The 12,166-nt window shown below is 42.8% G+C and overlaps 1 protein-coding gene across 1 annotated transcript; it reads left to right on the forward strand.

Moving 5' to 3' along the window:
* The first annotated feature begins 874 nt into the window (after positions 1 to 874).
* On the forward strand, positions 875 to 5,793 carry LOC111194635 (Fc receptor-like A). Its single transcript, XM_049478994.1, is given in 7 exon segments — positions 875 to 1,075; positions 1,160 to 1,310; positions 1,313 to 1,456; positions 1,582 to 1,865; positions 4,838 to 5,086; positions 5,211 to 5,336; positions 5,449 to 5,793. Coding segments are annotated over 5 exon segments (792 nt in total). The 3' UTR covers positions 4,850 to 5,086; positions 5,211 to 5,336; positions 5,449 to 5,793.
* The last annotated feature ends 6,373 nt before the right edge of the window (positions 5,794 to 12,166 follow it).

Raw genomic sequence — 12,166 nt, forward strand, 5'->3', positions numbered from 1 at the left:
TAATTTTATGTTGCACTGTCGTCACTCCTGCACGTTATGTTGTCTATTGCTTGTTGTTCTATGTTGCACCATGGTTCCGGAGGAACGTAATTTCATCACACTGTGTACCTGTACTCAGATGTAATGACAATAAAAGCCTCTTGACTTGACTTGACTTGATGTGTCACTTCCCTTCTGTGCTCATGTTTCTCTGTGTTTGTTTACCTTTCTTCCTATGCCTGTCTTTTCTCCACGTGGTCCCGTTTTATCCTATGTCTCCACCTTAAATGTTTTCACCTGTGCTCATTTGTAGCTCCGCCCCCTCATTACCGGTCCCCAGGTGTTACCTGTTTCCTTTCCCGCCTTGTGTGTAAATTTAAGCCCCTGTCTCTTCAGTGTTAGTTTGTAGGATCTTGTACATTGTTTATGTCTGTTTTGGTTGCGTTTATGTTCTGTTTGTACTGAGATTTGTTTGTTTTCTGTTTTAATTAAATATCACTTGCGTTTTGTCCGCTCTCCGCATCCTTCCTTGCAGCAGCCGTGACAATATTTTCTATTTCACATATTTCCTTTCTGACTCTTTTGTAGGGTTGATTGTACTCATTTACTGTGGACAAAGTCAAGGTAAACTTTTATTACATTTGAATTCATGTATTTTTATGCTTACATGCAATTATGATTATTTATGAAACATGGCCCAAAATGCAGCAATATATTAAAACATTAAATACATGCATTTTAGTCTTATTGTTTCTACTTTACAAAAATATACTGATTTGGATAATCTTTAAATACTTCTACTTAAAGCAACACTGATAACTTAATTAACTTCGTTACAGAGAGACCAAAAGCTGTGGTGTCCATAAAGCCTGGTTATCATATGTTCGAAGGCGAGATGGTCACTGTCAGGTGTGATGTGCGGGGAGGAGGAGACACTGAGTGGACATACAGCTGGTATAAGAATAATCACGCTGTTCACACATCCAACACATCTCAGGAGTATAAAATCAGATCTATAACAGAGTCTGACAGTGGTAAATACACCTGCAGAGGAGAGAGGAGGGGAAACTCTGAGGGATCAGAGATCAGTGATGCTGTTACTCTCTCTGTATTTGGTGAGTTTGTGTTTTTGAGAAACATCAAATGATTCTGTTAAACAGGCTTTTATTATGCATAACAGTATCCTTATATTTCCTGTGTAAAAGCCAAGGCAGTGCTGAGTGTGTCTCCACAGAACTGGATAACTGAAGGAGACACAGTGACTCTGAGGTGTGATGTCAGATACTCTTCTACAGGCTGGAACTTTAGCTGGTATATCGTTCCCAGCTCCTCCCAGACAGCAGCAGAGAGTCTGGAGGATCCTACACAATCAGCCCTGCTGCTGTTTATCACACTGGACTTTACTGGTGCAATGCAAAGAGAGGAGAACAACCCTATACCACATGGCACAGCAATCTAGAGCATCTATTGGTCACCGGTGAGGAAATGTAGACATGTGTACAGATACAGCTTTAGTGTAATTATTAGATCAGTTATACAGATCTTAGATTAGATCATCTTCAGCAGCATGATGGAAAACACAGAGATTTCTCTGCATTTCAGCTTCTTCTCTTTCAGCATCTCTGATCGTCAGGCCCAGCAGATCTCAACACTTCGCTGATGACCCTCTCTTACTGATCTGTGAGGGACAGAGTGACTCTACTGGATGGAGAGTGAGATGGTACTCACACAGTAAGAGAAAGGTGTCAGAGGTGTCAGATTGTTCATCAGACTGGGGATCAGTTACAGGATCTACATGCAGCATCAGCTCCCTCTCCACTGATGACACTGCAGTGTACTGGTGTGAGTCTGAGTCTGGAGGGAGCAGCAATGCTGTCACCATCACAGTGAGCACTAACTCCACACTAATCTTACTACATTATACTCACTAACAGAAATTTGGTAATAGTGAAACAAAGATACAAAACCCCAGATATCACCCTCAGATCCTCATTGTTGAGGTTGATTTCCGGTTGAGTGAACGCTGGCGCGTGTAGCTGCCGCTGCTCTCTGGATAGTTTTTATTTTTATTTTATTTTCTGTTTCTCTATGAGTTGGGTGATTTTAGAAATCTGGCTAGTGTTAATGCCTGGTCTCCAACCTAGTCTTCTACCAGAACAAGTACACTGTGTACTTAGTGTGTTTTGACGGGATTACCTGAACGTGAACCGCTCTGCTCCCTGACGCTGCCTGCTGCCACCCTTATCATGTGGAATAATGACCTGGTTGTAAGGGTTGTCCTTGTGTGGGCTGTAATGTCTATAGTGTTTCGATCATCGGCAACCCTACACCAGTATTCGGCTGTTGAACTTCTCAAGCTGCGGTTCCATCTGCCCCATATGCCACTGGTACTCCACACTTCTCCGGACATCGCACGGCCCTTTCAACGCAGATACATCCACTGCGGGTCCCGACGGAACTTCCACATTGACGACGTGACAGCTATAAACACCATCTGGTCTAAAACTCGTCGACCTCTGAGAAACTTTGGTAGGAAAGCAGATCATGCTGTCCTAGCCAGGACAGCTAGGTCGGCTAACGCCACAGTTTGTTGTTCAGGTGTAACTCCTCACAACTGTACAGCCACAAATCTTCCTGTTTCTGACCATTTGTTAATCTCATTCAGTATCAACATTACTAAAAGTCTAAAAGTAGAGTACCACGTGACATCACATATAATATTAAAAATTTGGACATAGCTTCTCGTTCATCCGGTATTGACAGTCTTCCTAACATTTTCCCTTCGGCCACCACTGATGATTTGGTTTATCACTATAATACTGGGCTTCATTCTCTCCTGGACTCGTTGGCTCCATTTAAAAACTCGGACTGTCTATTTCAATCATTCAACCCCTTGGTTCACATCTCACCTACGTCAGCTCAAAGCTTCAGGATGCCAGCTGGAACGTCTCTTCAGGAAAACTGGCCTAACAATACACAAAGATTTATATCATAACCATCTTCTTCTCTATAAAGACAATCTTCAAAAAGCCAAATCCCAGTATTATTCCCAATTAATTAGAGCTGGTGATGGAAACACTCGGGCCCTGTTCTCTCTGGTCACCACCACTCTTCGCCCACCAGATTCTTTACCTTCACATTTCTACTCTGTTGACCACTGCAACTTATTAATGTCATTTTTCAATACTAAAATAGATATGATTCATCAGCAATTGCTTCCTGTCACTTCCTCTACCTTATCTTCTCCAGCATTGCCCCATCTTATTCATCCATTTACTACTTTTCTGCTTCCCACTGTCTCCGATATATCAAAATTTATTCATAAATCTAAAGCTTCCTTTTTTCAACTTGACCCTCTCCCAACAACTCTGGTTAAAGCTTGTTTACCTTCTTTTTTGCCTATAATAACTGCCTTTTGACTGCAGCTGACTCAGGTCTTTTATCCATACTCATCCTCCTTGATCTAAGTGCAGCATTCAACACCATTTCTCATTCTGTCCTCCTTCAAAGACTATCAGCCATTGGTTTTTCCTGCACACCTATGGCCTGGTTTAGCTCATATCTCTCTGAACGCACTCAGTTTATTCAACTAAAACCTTCACGTCTAAGCCATCTCCCCTCACTTCTGGTGTTCCCCAAGGTTCCGTCCTTGGTCCTATTCTTTTCATCATTTACCTTCTTCCATTGGGTCACATCTTTCACAAATATAATATCCAGTTTCACTGTTATGCGGACGACACCCAGCTGTACATTTTTAGCAAACCCACTTCCAACCTTCCTCTCCCTTTCCATTTGTGATTGCCTACAGGAAGTCAAGTCTTGGTTCTCCTCTAATTTTCTCAAACTGAACAGTGATAAATCAGAGATTCTCCTCATTGGTTCTAAATCTGTCCTTGCAAAAGTAAATAGTTTTTCCATCCCCATTGACAATGTTTTGGTTTCTCCCTCTCCCCAGGTAAAAAGTCTTGGTGTTGTCCTTGTCTTTTCAAACCCATATAAATAACATCACTCGGTCGGCATATTTTTATCTCCATCACATAAACCGCCTCCGTTCCTCTCTCACTTCTGACAATATAGCCATTTTGGTTCACTCTCTGGTCACTTCCTGCCTGGACTATTGTAATTCTCTTCTGTTTGGTCTTCCCCTCAAGTCCCTTAATAAGCTACAACTGGTGCAGAATGCTGCTGCCCGTGTCATCTCTAGAACCCCATCCCTTCATCACATCAGTCCCGTTTTACAGCAGCTCCACTGGCTCCCAGTTAAATCCCGTATTGACTATAAACTTATACTTCTCACATTTAAGGCTATCCATCATCTCGCCCCTCCATATCTCACCGACCTCCTTCACATAAACAGACCTAGTCGCACTCTTAGATCTTCCTCATCCGTTAGTCTCACTGTTTTCCCAGCCCGATTGACCACCAATGGGTCAAGAGCTTTCAGCCGGTCTGCCCCCGTCTTTGGAACTCTCTCCCATCAGACATCCGTAATATTGACTCTCTCGACATTTTCAAATCACGCCTCAAAACGCACCTGTTTAGGACAGCATTTAGTCTGCTCCCTCAATTTTATGATATTTTTAAATTGCTTCCCTATTCTTGCTGTTATTTTAATGATGTTTGTATATGTTTTCTGCTTTGTTTTCATTTTGTTATGTACGGTGACCTTGAGAGTCCTGAAAGGCGCCTTTAAATAAAATGTATTATTATTATTATTAAGATTATATAATGAGGGTTATGTAAATATATATAATGTAAGAGTAAATATTGTTTAAAAATTATGAAAGTCTCTCTTATATTGGTCACTGTTGGAGGCCACGGTAATCACTGTGTTCTCTATATTTTATCCTTTCTTCAGATAGTATTGTAATTCTGGAGAGTCCTGTTCATCCTGTGACTGAGGGAGCTCCTCTGACTCTAGGCTGTTTACAGCGTAGCACAAGGCCCTCAGACCCCATAGCTGATTTCTATAAAACTGGATTATTTCTCCAAACCTCAGCTACAGGATGGATGACCATCCCTACTGTCTCAAAGTCGGATGAAGGTCTCTACCGGTGTGAATTCAGAGGGGAAAGACCGTCTCAATCGAGCTGGATCTCAGTCAGAGGTTTACTGCTGTTAACAAACCATTACAATACAATTTGTTGTTAAAATTAGCTTAAAAAATGAATCTGTTGATAATTTCTGTACTATATTTCAGTGAAGAAAAGGGCGTTTTATGTGTGTTTAAGTATTTCCAGGTGCATCTGCTTCAGGAGCTCCATGCTCAGTGCTCCATCTGCTCAGTTTTTCAATGGCAGTGTCTCCGTATCTGTTGGTGACCATCATACTGGGGGTCAAATGCTACAGAGCTCGAGGTGAGAATCATTTATAACAATCACACTTTTAGCTGCACTGAGACCGAGATTTCTTTCTTCCTACATTTGATTAATAACTAATGGATCGTTTTCTTCATTGTGTATTGCACAGCTAAGCCTGGTGAGGTGGATGCAGCACATGCAGTGATAGAAGCTGAAGATTCTCTTTGAGTGTTGGAGATTTTACAGTAAAGCTATAATCATGTGCTTTATAACGTTAAGTATGGCTAAGAAGCGCTTTATTTTGCAGGCTTTTAGGAGCTCTGACATTATGCAACATTTAGCAGGATTGATTTATAAACTGTGTTATTGTGACAGCTTAAAAAAATAGATACTACAGAAAATATTTGATTACAGTATGTGTTTTTTGTTATAGCTAAAGAATGCTTTCTATTTCATAAAATAATTGTTTATGCTTCTACTTACTTTAAATAAATTCTAAAAGTATTCTTTTTTATTTGTTTGTCACTGTTCATTTCAGTTCCTTTCTAATCATTTAGCTTTCTTCTATAAATTATTAAATGGTAACCTTTGTCTGTGAACAGCAATTGTCATGTCTTGCCACAGAAGCTTAATGTGATTTAAGACTGGGTCATTCTAACACATGAATATTCTTTGATCTAAACTATTCCAGTGTAGCTCTGGCTGTATGTTTAGGGTCATCGTCTTGATATTGTGTTTTCTGGAAATGTAAAGGTTTTAGTTGTGGTGAAGGAAGTGTTCTGGTCTGGGTTATGTAAGCTCAGGACTCCCTCTAGTTTCTCCTTCTATATTTTATTCTGCTTCCCATCATGTGAAAAGAGAAAACTCTAAAGTACAAAATGTTGATATATGAAATTCAGGTCACAATAGACAATAATCTTAAAATCAATTATTTACTCAATATCACTGTATTTTTTTTACTATTATTTAGAAAGCTTTTATTACAAATACAGTATTACTTTATAATTAAATGCATGGTAATTACATGTTTATTTACTATATTAAAAACAATATAATACATTATTTTGGTGAGCAGAGAAGGATGGGTATAACGATTCAGAGTCTGAATTCAAATGCAAGTCGGTTTTATTATTTGGCATATCGTTACATTACATTACATTACATTTGGCAGACGCTTTTGTCCAAAGCGACTTACAATAGTCAAGTACAATGTAAAATAAGTTTAAAGGTAAAACATCTTTGGATAGGGATAAAAGGAGGTCAAAGGGGAATAATAGGATAGAGGAGTGAAGGAGGGGAAGAAGGAAATGAGGTTAGAAGTAGTTAGTGTGTTAGAGGTGTTAAGAGAGTAAGTGCTCTTTGAAGAGCTCTGTCTTCAGGAGTTTCTTAAAGATAGCGAGAGATTCTCCTGATCTGGTAGTGGAAGGTAGTTTGTTCCACCATTGGGGAACTCTGTATGAGAACAGTCTGGATTGCTTTGTGTGAATGTTTGGCAAAGCGAGGCGACGTTCATTGGAGGAGCGCAGCGGCCGGGTGGTAGCGTAAGCCTTCAGGAGCGAGTGCAGGTAGGAAGGAGCCTGTTCTGTCATCACCTTGTAGGCGATAGTAAGAGCTTTGAATTTGATGCGAGCATCAACTGGTAGCCAATGGAGCTCAATGAGCAGCGAGGTGACATGTGCCCGTTTTGGCTGGTTGAAGACCAGACGTGCTGCTGCGTTCTGGATCATCTGGAGTGGTTTTACTACACAGGCCAGGAGGACAGTTAGCAGGGCATTGCAGTAGTCGAGGCGTGAGATGACGACCGCTTGCACCAGGAGTTGGGTGGCCTGTTGCGTCAAGAACGGGATAATTTTTCGGATGTTATAGAGCGCAAAGCGGCAGGACCGAGCAACTGAGGCCACATGGTGCGTGAAGGAGAGTTGGTCATCAACCAGAACACCCAGGTCCCTAGCAACCTTTGTCGGTGAGAGAGAGAGAGAGTCGATACTTATAGAGAAGTTGTGTTGAAAAGATGGTTTTGCTGGTATAACCAGAAGTTCAGTCTTTGAGAGATTTAATTGAAGGTGATGCTCCTTCATCCATGAGGATATGTCAGAGAGACACTGCGATATCCGTGCAGAGATTGAGTGATCTTCAGGTGAGAACGACAGGTATAGCTGGGTGTCATCAGCAAAGCAATGGTAGGAAAATCCGTGTGAGCGGACAACCTGACCAAGAGAGGTGGTGTATATGGAAAAGAGAAGGGGTCCCAGTACCGAACCTTGGGGAACCCCAGTGGATAAGGAGTGGGCTGAGGACAGCTGTCCTTGCCACGACACCTTGAACGAGCGCCCAGTGAGGTACGATCTGAACCATGACAGCACATTGTCTGCGATCCCCATGTTTGAGAATATAGTTAGGAGAAAGTCATGGTTGACTGTGTCAAATGCGGCCGAGAGGTCCAGCAGAATGAGCACTGAGGACTGACCTGCAGCTCTGGCAGTTTTCAACGCTTCAGTCACAGACAACAGAGCCATCTCGGTAGAGTGTCCTTTTTTGAACCCAGATTGGTTCTGGTCCAGAAGGTCATTCTGGGAGAGGAAGCCAGAGACCTGATTTAGAACTGCTCTTTCTAGTGTTTTAGAGAGAAAGGGTAGCAGTGAGACCGGTCTGTAGTTGTCAACCTGGGCGGGGTTGAGAGAAGGCTTTTTAAGCAGTGGTGTCACATGTGCTTGTTTGAAAGCAGTCGGGAATACACCAGAAGTTAAAGAGGCATTGATCGTGTGAGTGATAGCCGGAATGATTGCAGGTGCGATAGTTTGCAGTAGGTTTGAAGGAATTGGGTCAAGCGGACACGTAGTAGGACGGCTACGTGTTAGGAGAGCCAGTGTCTCGTTCTCAGTGAGAGGAGTGAACGAGGAGAAAGCAACGCCTTCGGTGGAGGGACACCGGGCAGTAGAGGATGTAGTAGGACTGCTACATTGTGCATTAGTAAACTGGTTGCTGATGGCCGCCACTTTGCCAGTAAAGAATGAGGCAAGTGTTTCAGCCGTAAGGCATGTAGCCGGAGGAGGAGGCGGAGGGTTGAGTAGTGATTTAGATGTAGCAAATAGTTTCCGGGAGTCTGTGAGAGAGCAGAATTTATTGTGATAAAATTCAGCTTTAGCAGTAGTGAGGTTGGCTGAAAAAGAAGCCAGGAGCAGTTGGTAATTTTTTAGGTCTGCTTGTTTTTTGGTTTTTTGCCGTTTTCTTTCGGCAGCTCGGAGTTTGGAGCGTAGTTCCCTGAGTGTGTCATTTTTAAGCCATGGCTGCGGTTTGTTTGAGCTAATGGCTCGAGATGAAAGAGGACAGAGGTTGTCCAAACAGGAGCTTAGTGTGGAGCAGAGAGTGTCAGTGGCATCATTTACATTGAGTGATGAAAATGAGCCTGGTGGAGGCATATTGTCAGTCACCAGCGAGGAGTACTGATCTGCTGAGAGATCTCGAAGATTTCGGGGGAACGAGACCATAGTAGGAGTAGCTGTGGGTTTATTTGAAATATGAACATTGAGTTTCATAAAGTAGTGATCTGAGACGTGCAAAGGAGTGACAGTTAGAGAGTCGGTGTCACAGTTACGAGTGAAGATCAGGTCTAGATGTTTGCCAGCTTTATGTGTTGGAGGGCTGGGGACCTGCTCCAGTTCAAAAGACTGCATGAGGGATAGGAAGTCTGTGAAGCTGGTACTGTCATGGTGGATGTTCATATCCCCTAGAATGAGCATGGGACAATCTTGCTCAGGGATAGAAGACAGTAGCATGTCAAGTTCATATAGAAGACAGTAGCATGTCAATATCAGAACAAACCCGCCGCCTCAATCCCAGAGAGTGGCGGCAGCACCGGCTCCTGCCGCCTCAGCCCCAGGGAGAGTGGCGGCAGCACCGGCCTTCCAGACTGGCCTTCGTGTTGGCGTCTCCCTCCACCTCTGCCCTGGAGAAGCAACTGCAGCGTCCGCTGTTCCCATTGTCTCGGCTGAGAAGACAGCGCCTGCGGCGTCCGCTGCTCCTGTTTTGCTAACTTGTGATACTCCCACTGCTCCAGCTCCTGCTGCTCCAGCTTCAGCGATGCCAAGCCTAAAGAACTATATGTGCCCCCAGGTGATGTGCTCATGGACCTGCTCCCGGGCCTCCTGTTATTACCCCCAGAACAGTGGCCGTTTCTCAATACACAAGTACACAAGTACTTGGCAAGTACGGACTTGGGAAGTTGCGATCGCGAGTGCGTACTCCCGAGGACGGGAGGGAGCGGGACGGTTGTTGTGTAAGTACAGACAAGAACGCAGATTGAGAAACGGCCCTAGTCCAGGCTGGCCCCACAGACTTATTTTCCAGTTCTAGGCACCCTCCTATGTCTTTGTTTGTACCCTTGTTTCACCCTGTCCTGGTCCCCATGTCTATCTGTGTTCCTGTTCTTGGTGGTTTTTCAGTACTCGTCCCTGTCACTGTGTTTGTGTCTGTCCCTGTTAAAGTGTTTGTGCCTGTTCCCTCATCAAGCCTTGTCCAGTCCCAGTCTGTCGCCCAGGTATCTGTTCATTCTCTTGTCTTTTCCAATGTCCAGCCCCCTGTCTAGTCTGTGTTTCAGCTCCCTTTTCAGTCCATGTTCAGTGTCCTGTGCCCATCCCCTGTCCAATCTCCTGTCCGACTGTGTTGTCCTGTGTTCGAGCCCCATTTTCTGCCCAGTCCCTGTTCCTGTCTTGTTTCTGTCCTGGCTCCTCCCTTCTCCCGGCTGCACGTAAAAGGTGCAAAGGTGACAAAATGAGTTGCATGTTTAGGGAGGGCTCCTGTTACGTTCTGGTTCTGTTCTGTCTTTCCTAGTCTGTCTCTGTCTGAGTGTTATCACCTGTGTTTTAACTTGATTGTGAATCTTGCAAAGTGTGAATTTGGGAAGGCCACTGTCACTTATTTGGGCAAGATAATGGGGCAGAAAGTGGAAGCCGTCTGCAATTTTCCTGAGCCAAGAAACCACAGGGAGTTGTGCAGGTTCTTGGGTATGGTTGGGTATTACAGGGCTTTTTGTCAGAACTTCATTACCATGGTGGAACCACTTAGTCCCAAGTTTCCTTTGGAGTGGGGGAAGAGGCAACAGCGAGCCTTTAGCGGTGCCAAGGCCCTGCTCATGAGTGCTCCTGTACTGGCTGCTCCAAACTTTGCTGAGCCTTTCAGACTTGCTGTGGACACCAGTGATTACCTTATTCAGGTAAGTCTGGATGGTTTGTAACATCCGGTCTTTTATTTTTCAAAAAAGTTTGATCGTCATCAGTGAGCTTATTCTACTGTGGAGAAGGAGTCACTTGTCCTAATCCTGGCTGTCCAACATTTTGAGGTTTACCTGGGTTCCTAATTAAGTCCAATCACTGTGTACACTGCTCATAATCCTTTAGTGTTTATTGATCTAATGCGAAACCAAAACCAGAGGATTATGCACTGCACTCCTAAGATCTGCTGCCCTCTTTGGTGGAGTTTTTGGGGGAACTCTTTTTGGGAGAGTTCCCCCCCACTCTGAGGATGAAATGGTTTGTCCCAGAGGCTGGACCAAGGGAAGTTAGTGTGGTGTTGGTTTTAATTAAACTTGAAAGCAATTAGCAAGTGCACTTAAGCTCTCAGGAGTTGTGCTCTTTCTCTCTCTCTCTTTTGTTTTCCAGTTCAGCATCATGCCTCTCATTTGTTTACTCTTATCCCTCTTTTAAGAGTCCTGGATTCCCCACGTTAAACAGCTGACCAGTTCTTCCTTTTTAATATTTATCCTCTAGACATTTTTGACCTTTTTCTATTTTTGATAATAAATAATAAAGTAAATAATCACTACTAGTTGGTTGTCCTTCCCTTTCTTTGTTGGGATCCTGGAACCAGCTTGATCATAACACTTGCCTCAGTTAAGATCAGTGCTAATGATTTAATAATAAGTAAAATGGTCTCCTTGAGTTTCCAGGCAAAAAACACAGTTGACCAAAAAGAACACAACAGCCTGTATCACTTTTTGTATGGTTTGTTTCCTGTTACATCTGGAGTAAAATTAACACATTTCAGAAAAAGAACATCATACTGAATGTAAAACATGGTGGTGGTAGTGTGATAATCTGGGGCTGCTTTGCTGCTTCAGGGTCTGGATAACTTGCTGTAACAGATGGAAGCAGGAATTCTGCTGTTTATCAGACAATCCTGAAGGTGAATGTCCATCCATCTGTTCGTGACCTCAAGCTCAGGAGTACTTGAGTTCTGCAGCAGGATAATGACCCAAAACACACAAGTTCAAATCTGAATAGATAAAAAAAACTAAAGGAAGGTTTTGGAGGGTCTGATTGAGATGCTGTGGATGATCTTAAACAGGACGTTTATGCTGGAAAATCCTTCAGTGTATCTAAATTTAAACAATTCTGTAAAGAAGAGCGAAACAAAATACCTCCACTCGTTGCCAGTTATCAGTAAAGCTTGATTGCAGTTGTTGCCGCCAAAAGTAGCACAACCAAGTTATTAGATTTAGGGGGCAAACACTTTTTCACACAGAGCTAGATTGGTTTGCATTCTTTTTTTTCTTTAATAAATAAAATAATTATTAAAAAGTACTTTTTATATTTAATCAGGTTCTCTTTGTCTGACATTTAAAGTTTGTTTAATAATCGGAAAAATATTCAGTATGACAAAAAAACAAAAACAAAAGAAATCTGTAGGGGGCAATGACTTTTCACACCACTGTATTATTTTAAAAACTTGCTTCTTAAGAAACATAATAACAAATAAAACAGTCCTAGAGGCAGTTTCAGCCTATAACTAAACCGAGATGAACTCAGTACACACAGTATTCCTAATATATTTTACACAGTTTACACTTAGTCACACATGTTATTCGTATCTGGATTGTGTCCTGACAAATG

This window comes from Astyanax mexicanus, chromosome 4 (assembly GCF_023375975.1).
Source record: "Astyanax mexicanus isolate ESR-SI-001 chromosome 4, AstMex3_surface, whole genome shotgun sequence".
NCBI lineage: Eukaryota > Metazoa > Chordata > Actinopteri > Characiformes > Acestrorhamphidae > Astyanax > Astyanax mexicanus.